The following is a 16,825-nucleotide window of genomic DNA, read 5'->3' as shown; positions in this document are numbered from 1 at the left end:
CTAGGATTGTGGACTCAGCCTGAGAGCAGCCATCGCTGTACTTAATCTGCTTATTGCCATGCGGTTCAGTTTCTGAAAACTGCAGTGCTTACAACACAGGCATGCCTTCAGCTGTATGCATACCATGTCTGGCCAGATGAGGAAGTCAGCATTCTGACTGGGGATGAACTAAGAGAGATGCACTTCATGTTCACAGGGATACACAAATATTTACTAACTAACTAACTAACTAACTAACTAACTTTCTACACCACCCTTCATCTGAGGTTCACAGCGTGATTTGCAATATAAAAACACAAAAATACGTAACATAGTAACAACAACAACAAAAATAACACACACACCACACAGTTCAAAAGGCCATGGATTGTTTAATTAGCCAATAATTGCTACCTATTGCAGTTAGCTAAATTATTTCAGTAAAACTAGGGAGAAAGAAATATTCTTTTTAAGTGTCAGACGTGATGCAAACACAGATCCACCACAAACATTATTTCGTTTAATATGAAAAATCAATCATTTTACAAGATTGTAATTAATGTGTGCACACATGAAGCTGAAAACTGTGTAGTAGAGTACAAGATGCTTAGTGCAATGATGACGCAGCCTTTTGCTAATTCCTGGGCAAAACCATATTCTTCCTCATTGTTCTGAAGAGCCAGCCTGCTGCTACGAACTGAAGCACCTAAAAAGGTAGCAAAAGTTGGAGAAAATGCCCATGGTGTTATTAATATTTGTAACCCACTCTGTAACAGCAGTTCCCAGGGCAGGTTACAACAATTGAAATGTCAGAATTAAGAACACACAAAAGAGATTACATTCACAGGAATCGGGTGGGTCCTGAAAACATACATCTCAGGTGTCAAAGGCCAGGTTAAAGAGGTGTGTATTCAGCATTTGCCAAAAGCTATATAGTGAAGAAGCCAAATGTACTTCTGTGGGGAGTGAATTCCACAACTCAGGGGCTGACACAGAGAATGCCCAATGCTGAGGATGGTGGAACTACCAAAAGAGGCCCCTCTGAGGTCTGTAGGGAAGGAGGCCATCTCTCAGATATTTGGGGCCTAAGTAATTTAAAACTTTAAATATTAGAATGAGCACCTTGATTTGGACCTGGAAACAAACTGGCAGTTAATGCAGTTGTTGCATTTTGCACCAGCTGAAGTTTCCAGGTCATCTTTAAGCCCTATGTTGAGAACAAACCACTGAAGGTCTCTTCACTATCAGCTTGTTTTAGACTCAGTATGGAGTCCCAACTCTCTGTAATATGTACCTATTTCATACACATGACTGGAATTTTTGTCCACATGTGGTGTAATACAATTTTGCACCCACATGTGAAAAATGAAATAAAATAGCCACCATCTATTGTGAAGGTAATGTGTGACACACACCTTACTTAAGTGTCCTGTAAAAAACGAGTCACTGTCATTTAACGAAAAACACACTTACTTCTACCGTTAGCAATCCAGTATTGATTGAAAGTAATAGCCATGTATTTTGTTCATACCACGTCTTAATATCTTCTTCACAACCCTGAGGGAAAAAGTGATATTTAAATGGAAGTATAGACGTACCTCAGAAGTCGAATGCCTTGTGAGTCGAACGTTTTGGCTCCTGAACACTGCAAACCCGGAAGTGTGTGTTCCATTTTGTGAACGCTCTTTGGAATCCAAACATCCGAGGCAGCTTCTGATTGGCTACAGGAATTTCCTGCAACCAATCGGAAGCTGTACCTTGGTTTCCGAATGTTTGGGAAGTCAAACGGACTTCCGGAATGGATTCCATTCAACTTCCGAGGCACAACTGTAACTGTTTATTTCTCAAGTTACACTCAATTATTATCTTTTACCTAGGGCTCAACAATTTTTGGGGGGTGGGGGAAATGCCAAAGAGCAAATGTATTCCGTTACTTACTAGAGGAATGGAGAATGCTCATGTATAGGGTGAGAATGTGTGTGTCCTGCTTGTGGACTTTTCATAGGCATCTTATAGGCTGTCATAGGAAGCAGGATGCTGGCTAGAATTAGGTAATCTGCTTTTTATTCTTGGTTAGCAGTTTTCAAATATGAGCCTTTCCAGATACAGAGCATGGATGGGAAAGCTCCAGCCTGTGGGCCTAATTAGGTCCACCAGGGGTCCCAGTTCGGCCAGGGGTTTCAATTTGGCCTGCCCTACACTTGACATCATAAGACATCAGCTTTGGGCATGTACAGCTGCAGCTGTAAAGGAACAATCCATATTATTACAGAAGATTCCAAATACAGCCAGCCCCTGCTGCAAGTAGTGTTTGCTTTCATCAGGAGCAGCAGCTAGCATTTCAAGCACACTGAGATACATAAGAAATTTTTCAAATTCTACTGGGAGTACAGAAACATGCCTTACAATACATTGTACGCTTACCCTAGTATATGTTGCGTTTTTCAGTGCATCACAAAACCACTTCTCCATGTTAGATGTTGTGCAAGAACATGGTACTTGATTTGCATGTTCTTTATTCTTATTCCATTTCCAGTCTGTGGAGTTGTATCGCCCACAACAGTGGAGCTGGAGAAGGAGAAAAGTCCTCAGTGTTATGAGTAATATAAAGGGAAGTCATGTCAAGTTGCATGATAAAGTAGTAAAGTAAAATCAACAATGAAGCCCTGTTGTTAAAACAGGAGTTTCTTCTTACTTCCCCAAGTGATGAGAAAATCAGAGCACTGCTATGGGGTTTAATTTCCTATAGATATGAGGAAGGAGAGGAAGAAACAGAAAGGTCATGCATGCACCAGAGACTTTGCACTTCCTGTGTAATCTATGTCTTTTAAATTTTTACAAACAGCTTATTGGAAGAAAGCAGCTTCCTATAAGCAGGCAGCACAATGGCTAATCTAACTTTAGATTCCCAAAGAATTACACCGCAGTAATGCTTCAGATTTCTTAGCCAGCTTCAGCTAAAAATTCCATTCAGTAACGTATGCTAAATGACCTTTGAAAGGAAGCACTGCAGGATTTAGGCATTTCATCTGATACAGAAAACAATGTGCTTGCTTGGTCTTCTACCACTATGACTTACCATACGCTGAATATTATTCAAAATAGTCCACTGATGTTCCTTTGCAGATAGATGTTTATTGCCGTAGTTAGAAATAAGCTCATCCATCTGAACTCTCCACAAGTCATTGGCCTGTTTACAAATAGTGTTAATAATTCCATTAGTGTGTCATCATTTTTTCTTCACTTTTAAGAAAATTGCAGTCATCTGCTATGGACAATCAGTGGCATTCTAAAACATTTAAAGTGGAGTCAATTGTTCATTACATACAGTTAAAAAGAGCCTGGGATGGAGCTAGACTGCCATTGATTTCAATGTTTCTAGCTCCTTAGAAGTATATACATGCATACTAAGGCTATGTTCAGAAGGAGGAGCTGAGCAAGCAGCACTTCCAATGCAGTCCCCTTGATATCCTTTGCTCTCGACAAAAGGTGATCACACACTGAATACTGAGAGTGGAAGGGACGAAAAAAATCATCTTTCTTCCATAGGAAGTTCACCTGCTGTTTAGAGAATGAGTGCATAAGAGTGCATCTACACAGGATTCCATTTTATCCCTCACTTATAGACGAACAGTGTTGTATGGGAATATAGATCCATGATACCTATACTCCGAAGTGGGAGTGCTGCTGTGATCTATCTGTTTGGTCTCTTTGGTATGAGCTTCAGGCTGCAACACTTTCTGACTCACCGAAGGTAGGCTGAAAGTCAGTTTGCAGCCTCTCCAAGGAAAGTTCACCACATGGAAGCTCCTCAAGCGACAACACTGAGCCTACAAGTTGCATGGACTCCTGCTGATGGAAAGCCAACTGTGCACAGCTCTCAGCACACAGAAGGAATATGTTTGTCACATGCCAGAACCACAAAAAAATTCAGGTGGTTTTCCGTTGTGGTCAAAGAGCTGAACCCTGCGCAGTGATGCCAGTGCTCATGACTGGCTCATCAGAGACAGGAAGCAAATATACACAGAGCTCAAGCAGCCACCACTTGCCCTCATGATGGTATAAGTCAATGAATATCTAGACAAAGAAGTTTTTGTATGCAGACAGACTTTCAGTTCTACTCATGCTCATTGTATCCTACAGTTCTCAAGGGAAATGAAAATAAACACGAATCGAAGAGCTCAGGCCTGCATGCAGCTGTTCTAGAATGAGAGTTCCAGAGCTTTCACATTTCGGAAATCTCTCCCCCTGCTTTCATCTTGTTGTCTAATGTCTGTATATTTTTCACATCCCCTTTTTAGCCGCTAGTCTGCTTCCCCCCAGGGCAGGCTGTGTCTAGGCTGCTGACACCCTTCCTGCCAGCAAGGAGACTACTGAAAAGAAGAAAGCAAAAAAGGGTGGGGGGTTAAAATAAAGTGACCCAGTCTCAAAGTAGCCACCAGGCAAGGGAAACAGAATCAACAAAGTGCATGTGATTTGCATGTTGAAAGGCCAAAACTTGAGGGCTGTTAAAATACCTATTTAAAAATGGAAACAGATGACACAGCTTTCTGTAAGCCACAGTTTGTGTATATACCCTGTGCGCATACACCATAGCAGAAGGGCTAAGCTATTGCACATGTCAGTCTTTATATCTTAACAACAAGCATTCACAAGCGATAGGTACAATCCAGCTAGAGCCAAGCCCCTTTGGGGTTACTGTCCCATTAAAGAGCTTTGCTCATGTCGCCAGCCTTCTCTGTGTGTGCATTTGACAGCAAATGCTCACTAAACCCTGGATACCTTCTACTTGCTTAATATTATTGTGCAAGGGGTTCCAAAACCTAGGTGTGGACACCCCCAAAGGTCCACTGTCATGTAGAAGCCAGGCAAATATCATGTGGTATCCTTAATTAGTACCTCTCCAGCTGAATGAAAAGCTTAGGCTGGCATATATGAGATCCCTCTAGGAAGCTGGTCCCAAGCTATTCAGGGCTTTATTTTCTTACAGCAAGACCTTGATTTTGACTCGGTAGTATATAGGAAGCCAAAGCAGAGGTGTAATACATTGCTGATGAGAAGCCCCGTCAGCAGCTGGTCTGTTGCATTCTGTATGAGTTGTTATTCTGGGTCGCTGTATAATTTGTTGCCAACCATCTGTTTCAAGATACAATGGACTGTGCCTCCAGGGATGAAGTCAAACTGATGTGTTAACAGCACTGAAATGGCCTTCCAGGGCACAAGCCTGGGTAGTGTTATGGAGGTCCTGGGCTGCCCAGATGAGAAGACCTCCTTCTCCACCTCCCTGATGTGGCCCAAAGGAAAGCAGATCAATATATTTGGCACCAGCATGGCTGCAGGAGTTGCCGGAAGGAGGTGTGCAAGGAACCATCCAACCGGCTTAGGGACTCCACTTCAGATTTGTGTAGGGTTTACTCCTTAGCCTTTTCTTTGCCTGAAGATATCCCAAAAGGCTGTGGAGGTTTAGGATCAGAGTTTTTCTTCTCTTAGATGGGCTACCTTGCTAGGTTGGTGAGCTACATCTGCACACCTTCTGACATTTCTCTAATGAAAATAGGGACGTTCCATTCCATAATGATAATTTTTACTATTTATGCCCCACACATCTTGCCCCAGCCTCTCTGGGCAGCTTCCAACATATATAAAAACATAATAAAACATTAAACATTTTTTTAAAAAATCTCCATACAGGATTGCCTTCAGATGGCTCAGGGGGTCAGATAGCTCCATACCCTCCAACATTTCTCCAATGAAAACAGGAGAACATTCTACAGAATAGCGGGACATTCCAGGATCAAATCAGAAACTGAGACAGTTTCTCTAAATCAGGGACATCCCTGAAAAATAGGAACACTTGGAAGGTCTGCATCTGCCCCTCACTTCCCTCTACAACACATGCAGAAACCACCTTCTTGACTACTGTATCCACTCTTAGTTGCATCCATTCAATCCACTGGAGCCTGTCTTTGCATGGAGGAGAAACCTCTAAATCACTAAGGATTTGAGACCCATCGGCTATCCTCACTTGGATCAGCCAATCAGTCAAAGCCATTCCTGGGGTGTCAAATGCTGACAGCTTCCAGGAGCCACAGGTGAAAGCTGAGTGTAGGGTGGACAAACTAACCAAAGGTGGACAAACTACCCCAAAAGCAGCATGGTGTGTCCCCCAATAGAGATACTATCTCTCCCTTCATACCCCCATAGGCATATACATATACACGGTATAAATGGTGCAAATAAATAAATAAGCAATCTTTCTGTTAAGGTTTCTTTTTCAGATACATGCATACTCTTGAGACAAGTAAATGATGTGGAATGCTTGGAATCCCTCTGCATGATCATGCGTAGGATGGTTCCAGGGCACTGTGCACTTGGCCACAATATACTTTTGGGCAAATAAAAGGTACATACCATTTCCTTTCCTGTATATAGGACCCCAAGTATTGCCATTTGGATAACAAGGACAAGAACAAGAAGACCCATGTACTGAAAATAAAAATAAACCTATTACTAGGAAAGCTGCACAAAATGGCATTAAGAAGCTCTGTGTGATTAATATAGAGAGGAATTTCAGTTACTAGAAATGTTGGTACCTGCAAGAATTTATGTGTATTATAGGAATGAGTCATCATTGTAAAACATACCAGCTTTATAGCTGAGCACCAGTTGCTGAGTGATGAATTGTGCTATCATGTTAGGAATGTAGAAAGAATATGGGAAGCTGCCTTATAGTGAGTCGACCCCTTGGCCCATCTAGCTCAGACTTATCTACATCGACTGGTAGTGCATCTCCTGAGAACTTTCCCAGTTCAACATGGAGATGCTGGGAAATGAAGCTGAAACTTTCCACATGCTCTACCACTAAGCTATAGCATTCCAATTGGAAATTCAGATTTCAAGATACCATATCCTGTGTACATTTATACATATATTAATGGGATCTATTCAGTGGGTGCCCATAGTATTCATGCAACTAGGTTACAGCATTCTAAATCACAATTTTGCCTTTCCCCAAGCATGTACATATTTACAATGCAATGCAATGACTTCATTTGTCAATGAGTGTGTTCTGAACCCAAATCTTAGCCTGGCAGCAAAGAAAGAGAACCTTATTCTTGACTGAGTAAATGTGCAGTGAAAAGCAAAGCAGTAGTATGAGCATCTCCATAAGATATCCTAGCGCCTTGGTACATACATTCGTTTCTTTACAGAGATTTTGTAAAGTATTAAAAATGCTTCCACAAAGAAACAATCTTCCCTTCCAGCTAGAAATCTGGGCAGAGCCTTTGTTTTCTAACCAAGCTGTTTAAAGGTCTTGAATGAAGTTTACCTCCACTGAACACCCTTTTGGACACACATAGTTTCTTGTGTCATTGTTAGACATGTTGTTGTTTTGTAGAGTCCAAGGCATGACCAGATAGATTGAAACAATAAGCTGCTCTTTTGCTAAATGTTTATAATGCAACAATTGTACAGGTGTTACTCATTTGTTGCACAGGTTCCAGGTGTTTTTTCTCACATCTGATTCAGAGAAATCACATTTCACTAATGCTCAAATGACAATATTGTGTAGAAAATGTAATAAACTGAGGAAGTCATTGTGATTTAGAATCCTGTAACCTAGTTGCATGAATATTATGGACGCCCACTGAATAGATCCCATTAAATCACAGATGACAAGCAATATAACTTTTTTGTTACCTTTAAGGGCTACATAGCAGAGACAGATTTAGGGGAGTGTTTTAGCAGTTCAGCTGCACCGGGTGCTGAGCCTCGGGGGTGCCAGGGGATGCCTCAGCTATTATTTAGAATGGAGTACAAGAAGCAGAGGAAGAATTCTGGCATCACACAGGGCACTACTGAAATTTGAGACCCCAACGTTTGCCACTGTGCATAGCCTGGGGCCTTACCCCTTACCAACACACTCATTTGCTGCAATACTCTTCAAAAGCCCTCCTCTGGGTGATCCTGCCCACTTAGTTAAGGAAAGAAGCAAGCCTAAGGGCTTTTTCTGTGGTGGCACCCCATTTTTGAAACTCTCGTCCTTTGAAGGCTCATTGGGCTTCTATGTTACCCTCTTTTTTAATGCCAAATATATTTTTATCTTCCCCAGGTTTTAAATATTTATTTAATTATTTGATTAGGATTCTGAATCACTTCTGATTTTACACACACACACACACACACACACACACACACATCATCCTAATCAACGGGGGGGGGGGGGGAAATCATATATACAAAAGATTAAGAACAGTTTCATGATGTAAAAATGATTTTAAATCCAAGATAGACTGGAATCAAAAGCTCCGCTTAAAAGACTTGATGAGATATTTGATGAGATTTTAGTACTGAACTTAGCATCTGACTTCCCTCCCAACAAGTCCAGAATTTACCTGGTGAAGAGGGGACTTGCATTATAGATGAATATCTGACCAGTTCCAAGACAAAGTGGGAAAAGACTCTGAACAATTTTACTGCCCCCTGTAGTAAGACTTCTGATTTTGCCTTGAGACTTCAGTGGGAGCTACTGCCAAAGTCAAATTGGCAAGCGGCATCTCTAGACTTTGCCCTGAGTCTAAACAGTTTTTGCTCCTTTTCTGTACAGTACTCCTCTGCAGGCTAAGCACTCAACCTCTCTGTGCTGGAGCACTTGAAATACAGTATTCTATTAAGGATATATCCCTGTGTACATGCAGTAAGATCCCATCAATTCTTGTGCATGTTGTATCACTCTATCAGCTTTGGGATGCAGAACAATCTCAAAGGTTAAACCACTTCGAGGATTGTTGTGGGGAAAGCTAAGTGTGTGTTGCAAGCAACAACTTTGTGCTAAGGATTTTCACAAGTTATACTTACCACAGCTACTAAACACCTGTTTCCTCGAATGCTTCCTAAGTATCCCAAGAGTCCAATAAAAACAATGATGGATCCAACGGCAAGCAGCATATGAGAAACAGAATCTGCCACTGAATGTCCTTCTGTGGATACTAAAAAAAAATGTAAAAATGTATTTTGTATTTTTAAATGCTTAATGTGTGACACTTAAAACAGGATGTCTATAGCCATAAGTGAATATGTGAAATTGCTTACACGCTACTCTGAAACACGGGAAATTGCATACATAGACTGACCTGTGCAAGAACATCCTTTCCTGATACTGTACAGTGGTATCTCAGGTTAAGAACTTAAATCGTTCTGGAGGTCCGTTCTTAACCTGAAACTGTTCTTAACCTGAGGTACCATTTTAGCTAATGGGGCCTCCCGCTGCTGCCACACAATTTCTGTTCTCATCCTGAAGCAAAGTTCTTAACCCGAGGTACTATTTCTGGGTTAGCAGAGTCTGTAACCTGAAGCGTCTGTAACCTGAGGTACCATTGTATTAGGTTATCCATTCTAGAGATATCTATCCTAGTTTGCTGTCTCTGAGAAAATAAATCTTACTTTCATGAATTCCTGGATATATATATATTTAAAGCCTACACATGTTTACTAACAGTAGTCACACTTGTTGTTGTTGTTTAGTCGTTTAGTCGTGTCCGACTCTTCGTGACCCCATGGACCAGAGCACGCCAGGCACTCCTGTCTTCCACTGCCTCCCGCAGTTTGGTCAAACTCATGTTAGTAGCTTCGAGAACACTATCCAACCACTAGTAGTCACACTACTGAAACCCTAAACCAACCTGGAGGCAATTCTTGTATAGATGAGGGGAAACAAGTTAACTCCAGGGAAGATAATGCTGTGGGTTGGTAGATTCCAGCTCAAGAAGGATTACCGCTATTTCTAGATAGTGCCGCCGCCCCCCAAAAAAAAATCAATATCTGCAGTTTGGGAATGCTCTTGCAATTGGTGCTGGTTGGGGAAGCCCAGGTAGCACCAAAACCAGGTATGTGTTTTTTCAGCTTTGGTTGGTATACCAACTGCAGCCACAGTGTTGCATTCTCTAATTGCATTCAGAGTAGGACTGCCTTTAAAGATGGTCCAAACTCCAACTAGTTCAAAATTCAACTGCCAAAGCCCTGAGAGGTAACTATTTCTCTGTGAAGCTGTCAAATCCACCCTGCTATTAGTTACATGATCACTTATCCTAAGATGAAAGAGAAGTAAATCAAGACTATGTCGTCTTGCCAGGCTTCGGAACTGAACTCTCAGTGACCCAATTCATTCTTTGAAGCTGGGAAAAACTAAACAAAAAAGCACCAAGGTTGGACAATTCAGTGGTAGTTATCCTATGATGATAACATAAATGTACCCTATACTGTGCAGCAGAGTAGTGTGTCAGCAGACAGTTCATATGATAAAAGTGTATTTGAAGTTGTGATTCATTGCTACATCAAAATCAACATTTTTAAAGGGTTTGAAAACATCAATAAAGTAAGCAAAATTGTGGTCTCTAAAACAAGCCTAAACCGAATCTATTAAGATGGAGCCACGATAGGGAATCTGTTAGAGGACAACCACGATACCTACCGAAAAAAGCTGATTATACTGCATATTGTGTAATCGCAATTATCTAATTTTGTAAAAACAATGTTTATATGCCATCTCGCTATAGGGCAAAGTGCAATCAACCACCAGTTGTTGCAATTAACTTACAATATCACACCATCAATCTAAATTAGAAGCCAGGTGTAAAAGAGTGAAGTGCATTTTAAAAGTTATGAATTGTGGTGGAACACACACACACACACACACACACACACACACACACACACACACACACGAATGTGCCATCTGGGCATCTATTGCGTCGGGGATGTGCCATTCCAGTCCACTTGAATTTGACACCTCTGCCCTACCCTGTGTATATTAGCTATAATATAACTAGCTATCAAATAGCCAGACTTTGACTTTGGCAGAACTCCCTACTATCAGCCCATTACTGTACTACTATTTATTATAGCCCGTATAACTGTGTTCTATATAATACTGACCCTGCAGTAAGAGTCAGTGTACACACTATTGCTCCTTTGTGTTGTGCACCATAAATAACACTCTTCTCAATTGCTGCAGTGGCACTGAGAAAATTATCTGTTACTTGTGATGAGTTGAGCCAAATAGTTTGCAATATGAAGTGATATAAAACAGCCTCCACACAGTGGCTGTAACATGTGCACCAGTTTGAATGATGGTTTTTTTTTCTTTTCAGAATGACTGAATTGATTTCTACCTAAATGCTGGAAAAGCAAACCGTTCACAATGTTGGATGGTTGGTATATTGAAGCCAATGGGGCTAAATTAGTATAAATCCAAGTATTACAGCTTTACAATTTTCTAGTTCAAGCCATTTGCTTTCTTTCAAGTTTGTATAATGAAGGGCATCATAACATGACAACAAGACTGATATTTTGATTCCTGGCTTTGTACAGTAAATGTTCTAAGGCAATGCTGCCATCTTGTGGGAAGTCAACATTTTAATGGGCAAATAGAATACGCTTTCCTTTAAAGGTTAGAGAAAGTTCTGGGCAGGCGCTTATACTTACGCAAAAGTCTGAAAAACCTGTTTCTGTCTAGCGACATCCAAAGACCAAAAGTCACAAGCAGAAGACCTAACACCTGAAAGCAACACATAATGGCTGTTTGTATCTGAATTATGCTACAGAACTTACAGTTAATGTTTAATTCCTGTCTAACAGTACATGAAAACTTCTTACCAAGAAAATTCCATTGAGGATGTTTAAGAAGTATTTTAGTATGAAGAGTTTTTCACTTCGTCTCATTTTGCTCTTCATTTAAATGGCACCTGGAAACAATGGTTGCACATTGTGATATTTATATAAAACTGAAATGCATATTTCACATTAGTTTTAAATGTATATTGCCAGTAAAATGTATCCATGTTTTCTAACTGGGACAACCGATCTCAGTGATCACGGGTAGGAGGAGGAGTTACGCTAAGACCAGACCATGTCATTACAGAGGAGGCAGGTTTAGTCGTTGTCTGAGGACTATCCCTGCCTCCGGGTCTGGTCCTGACCGGATGGATACTAGAATCAGCAAGGGATACCCACATGACCTGAAGGTGTTGCTGTGCAATGCCAGGTCAATGATTCATAAGACCACTGCCATCCATGACTTGATCATGGATGGAGGGTTTGACCTGGCATGTGTAACAGAGACTTGGTTGGATGAAGCAGATGGGCCTGTCCTTGCCGCTGCTTGTCCACCAGGTTTCTCTTACGCACAGCAACCCAGGTCACGTGGGCGGGGAGGGGGGGTTGCAGTGATTTTTAGGAAGTCATTAGTTTGCACCAGGCGTCCTATTGGGAAGACCCAGTTTTCTGAGTGCATGTTCTGGAAGTTGGGCAATAGGGGCAGTACAGGATTCCTTTTGGTGTACCGACCTCCCCGCTGCACCAAGGATTCCCTGCCCGAGCTGCTTCAGGTCGTGGCGGATGTTCTCCTGGAGACACCTAGTTTGGTCGTCCTAGGGGATTTTAACATCCATGCCGACACGACCTTACAAGGGGCCGCTCGGGACTTCGTGGAAAGCATGGCCTCCATGGGGCTGTCCCTGAATAAGTCTGGCCCAACCCATAGCCGTGGACATGCCTTGGACCTGGTGTTTACCTCTATGGATGTTGGTGATCTGACACTAAGTAAAAGCGAAACGAAAGAAGTGCCATGGTCAGATCACTTCCTGGTGCAACTGGACTTCTCTGCGACCCATCCCCTCTGCAGGGAGGTGGGACCAATTCGGATGGTCCGCCCCCGCCACTTAATGGATCCAAATGGTTTCCAGAGAGTGGTAGGGGATGCTTTATCCCATGTTGATGGCCTTTCAGCTGATTCCCTGGTGGCCCGCTGGAATGTGGAGTTAACCAGGGCTATTGACTGTTTGGCTCCGAAGCGCCCTCTCCGATTGCATGGAGCCCGGACAGCCCCGTGGTTTTCCACGGATCTGAGGGCAATGAAACAATCGTTGAGACGGCTAGAGCGCCGGTGGCGGATAACTCATTCCGAATCTGACCGGACACAGGTTAGAGCTCAACGTCGAGCCTACCAAGTGGCGATAGCGACGGCGAAGAAGAATTTCTTCACCGCCTCTATTGCATCTGCAGAAAACAGCAGCAGGAGACTTTTTCAGGTGGTTCACAATTTAGCGGAACCACCTGCAACATCGGGGCCCAGTACGGGCCACATGTTCTCCTGCAATGATTTTGCAAAGTTTTTTGCAGATAAAATCGCTCAGATTCGGGAAGAAGTAGACTCCACCGTGGGAGCAGGGCCGGGGCGGGAGAGTGCTAGAGTTCTGTCTAGTCAAGTTGAGTGGGATCAATTCCAATCTGTTACCTCCGAGGATGTGGACAGGCTGCTTGGACGAGTGAAACCAACCACCTGTCTCCTGGATCCTTGCCCATCCTGGCTTATAAAAGCTAGCCGGGAAGGACTGGGCGATGGGCTTCGTGGGGTGGTGAATGCTTCCCTCCGTGAGGGAGCCTTCCCAGACCCGCTGAAAGAGGCGGTTATTAAACCGCTTCTTAAAAAACCATCTTTAGATGCGGCCACGATGGCCAACTATCGCCCAGTCTCAAATCTTCCATTCCTGGGCAAGGTGATTGAGCGAGCGGTTGCCGAACAACTCCAGGCACGCCTGGAAGAAACGGACCATTTGGATCCCTTCCAGTCGGGATTCAGGCCTCATCATGGGACTGAAACTGCCTTGGTCGCACTGGTTGATGATCTCCGGCGGGCTAGGGACAAAGGTGAGAGCTGTTTCCTAGTTCTGCTGGATCTCTCAGCGGCGTTCGATACCATCGACCATAGCATCCTTCTGGACCGTCTTGAGGGGCTGGGAGCTGGGGGCACTGTTATACAGTGGTTCCGCTCCTTCCTCCTGGGCCGTGTTCAGAAAGTGGTGGTGGGGGATGAGTGTTCAGACCCCTGGGCTCTCACTTGTGGGGTGCCTCAGGGTTCTGTCCTCTCCCCCATGCTTTTCAACATCTACATGCGGCCGCTGGGAGAGATCATCAGGAGGTTTGGGCTGGGTGTTCATCAGTATGCGGATGATACCCAGCTCTACCTCTCTTTTAAATCAGAACCAGTGAAGGCAGTGAAGGTCCTGTGTGAGTGTCTGGAGGCGGTTGGAGGATGGATGGCGGCTAACAGATTGAGGTTGAATCCTGACAAGACAGAAGTACTGTTTTTGGGGGACAGGAGGCGGGCAGGTGTGGAGGATTCCCTGGTCCTGAGTGGGGTAACTGTGCCCCTGAAGGACCAGGTGCGCAGCCTGGGAGTCATTTTGGACTCACAGCTGTCGATGGAGGCACAGGTCAAATCTTTGTCCAGGGCAGCTGTTTACCAGCTCCATCTGGTACGTAGGCTGAGACCCTATCTGCCTGCGGACTGTCTCGCCAGAGTGGTGCATGCTCTGGTTATCTCCCGCTTGGACTACTGCAATGCACTCTACGTGGGGCTACCTTTGAAGGTGACTCGGAAACTACAACTAATCCAGAATGCGGCAGCTAGACTGGTGACTGGGAGCGGCCGCCGAGACCATATAACACCGGTCTTGAAAGACCTGCATTGGCTCCCAGTACGTTTCCGAGCACAATTCAAAGTGTTGGTGCTGACCTTTAAAGCCCTAAACGGCCTCGGTCCAGTATACCTGAAGGAGCGTCTCCACCCCCATCATTCTGCCCGGACGCTGAGGTCCAGCGCTGAGGGCCTTCTGGCAGTTCCCTCATTGTGAGAAGCAAAGCTACAGGGAACCAGGCAGAGGGCCTTCTCGGTAGTGGCGCCCGCCCTGTGGAACGCCCTTCCAGCAAATGTCAAAGCGATAAACAACTACCTGACATTCAGGAGACATCTTAAGGCAGCCCTGTTCAGGGAAGTTTTTAACGGGTGATATTTTATTGTATTTTTGGTTTTTATGGAAGCCGCCCAGAGTGGCCGGGGAGGCCCAGCCAGATGGGCGGGGTATAAATAATAAATTATTATTATTATTATTATTATTATTATTATTATTATTATTATTATTACTAACACAGAAAATATTTAAGGACATAAAGTCTTCCGCAGTCCAATTTTCTGTCTTTCTTACTGACAGGTCAAGCAGAATTAACAGATACACATTTCCCCTGTGTCACTCTCCCGACAAAGGCATGATCATACAGGGTGATCAAAGCAGTTTCTGTGACAGAACAGGACCTAAACCTCAACTGAAAATCTAGACACAGGTCTAGGATTTCCAGGGTTTTTCCTTCTTCTACCACTTTCCCTGGGGAAACCCACATTTTACCACAAAATCAGAGCAAATGGCAACCAGGTTTTCCGGTTATTGCCCTTTGTTCCAAATTAGGAGTAAAATGTTGGTTTTCCCAGGGAAAGCATAGGGCGGCGGCGGGGGGGGGGGGGAGACTCTGCTTGGACACTGACCTAGAAATCCCACACCTGTGCCTAGAAAGCATGTTCTAGGAGCAAATCAGTCCTAGGATTAACTCTTTGTGTAAGTTCTTGCAACATTATAGAGAGTGGTGTAAGAATATATTTGGAATAGCAGATTCTTCCAGTGAGGATCTTAATGACTTTATTTATTTATTTAATGTTACATGCTGTTGGATTGCAAGTGGTTTATGAAATGTAAAATAAACATCAAAATATAACCACCACCACCCCCAAAAAAACCCCAACAGTTAAAGACAGGCGTTTAAAATATTGAAAAGACTGAAATTCAACAGTAGCTAGAAATGGATAAAGCACACATAATTTTTGCATGTCTGGATAGGATTGGCTTAACAAAAATGTTTTAAGCAAATCAAACTGGGTGGATGCATGAATAATTGTGGGGTTTAAAAATTGTATCCTTTTGTATGACACCCTGAGAGCTTGTTCTATAAGACATCTGACAGATATTATTAATAAGTAAAACAAATAAGAAACTTCTGGCACCACTTATCTGATAATACACACAGCAAAATATTATTTTCCTCTCACCTCTAAAGAAGCAAACCCACAATATAGTTCTTCTCAGATACTCCAATTTTAATGTTAATTCCAAATTCCACTGTTTAGATTTGCCACACAGTATGCTGTGTTGATAAGGATTTACTTCCTTGTTACTGAGGTTACTATTTACATGCCTTTGTAAATGATGTTTAGTTTGTTTGACACTTCCATTACACTTAATTTGCTTTCAAGAACCATTCTCTTTCTTTCTCTCCTTTCTACAATTTAAAAAAACCTTAGAGACGAGTTAAGGTGCTTACAAATCCAGTGATGTGCCCAAATCATAGAAATGGTAAGTTTAGTCACATGGGCTTAATTTCTACCTCTCGTAAATATATAGAATCCAGAGTCTCCCATAGTGCACTCACTTACAACTTACCTTGCACATGAAGCCCAACCTCAAAAAAAAAACTTTTTAAAAAAACTAGTGAGACTCCTATATAGGGGGAAAGGTAAGAAAACAATGTTTATTGGATTCAGTTCAGTTCTCATATACATAACTTCACACATATTCTCCAAGGCTTCTTAAGAGAGCTTTTTAAAAAAATCAAAATAAAAAATCAAAATGTTTTATTATTGTACTCTCTGTAAATGTTATCCTAGTCTTCGGAATGTTTTGAAATTGATACTTTGCTGAAATAAAATTTAGGGAAAAAACTTATTAACCCATGGGTGATATTACTTAAGAAATATCATGAAGCAAGAGCATTCAGTAATGACACACTAGAATAACCTAATGAAAAAAACAAAAAGGCGAAACTAATATATGAGATAGACTCATGACATGCAAAGTGAGATAATTGTGATGTTTATGGTGTACAGCTGATGAAAACCCCAAATTAGCAATCTCAGAAAATTAGAATATTAAATGAAATCAGCAAAACAAGGACTGCAAAT

The 16,825-nt window shown here is 42.5% G+C and overlaps 1 protein-coding gene across 2 annotated transcripts; it reads right to left on the bottom strand.

Annotated features, from left to right (window-relative positions):
* Positions 1-351: 351 nt before the first annotated feature.
* On the bottom strand, positions 352-16,320 carry TSPAN19 (tetraspanin 19). Of its 2 annotated transcripts, none has more exons than XM_081211275.1 (9): positions 16,308-16,320; positions 11,635-11,723; positions 11,464-11,536; positions 8,839-8,969; positions 6,391-6,465; positions 3,059-3,169; positions 2,404-2,547; positions 1,453-1,536; positions 352-685 (listed from the first exon to the last, which is right to left on the bottom strand). In XM_081211275.1, the coding sequence occupies exons 2-9, from the start codon at positions 11,710-11,712 to the stop codon at positions 614-616; spliced, it is 768 nt and encodes a 255-aa protein (XP_081067401.1). In that variant the 5' UTR covers positions 11,713-11,723; positions 16,308-16,320; the 3' UTR covers positions 352-613. The 2 variants fall into 2 exon arrangements, with proteins under 2 accessions (XP_081067401.1, XP_081067400.1); XM_081211274.1 differs by lacking the exon at positions 16,308-16,320 and adding an exon at positions 15,917-16,025.
* Between the last annotated feature and the right edge of the window lie 505 nt (positions 16,321-16,825).

Source organism: Podarcis bocagei (genome assembly GCF_964188305.1).
Source record: "Podarcis bocagei genome assembly, chromosome: 10".
Taxonomy (NCBI): domain Eukaryota; kingdom Metazoa; phylum Chordata; class Lepidosauria; order Squamata; family Lacertidae; genus Podarcis; species Podarcis bocagei.
This window is presented reverse-complemented; position numbering and strand designations above follow the sequence as displayed.

Coding starts and splice junctions, on each gene's coding strand:
- TSPAN19 (XM_081211275.1), bottom strand. CDS start 11,712: ATGAAGAGCAAAATGAGACGAAGTGAAAAACTCTTCATACTAAAATAC. Junction 3,170..6,390: donor TATATACAGGAAAGGAAATG/GTATGTACCTTT, acceptor ATTTGTAAACAG/GCCAATGACTTGTGGAGAGT. Junction 2,548..3,058: donor TGAATAATATTCAGCGTATG/GTAAGTCATAGT, acceptor CTCCTTCTCCAG/CTCCACTGTTGTGGGCGATA.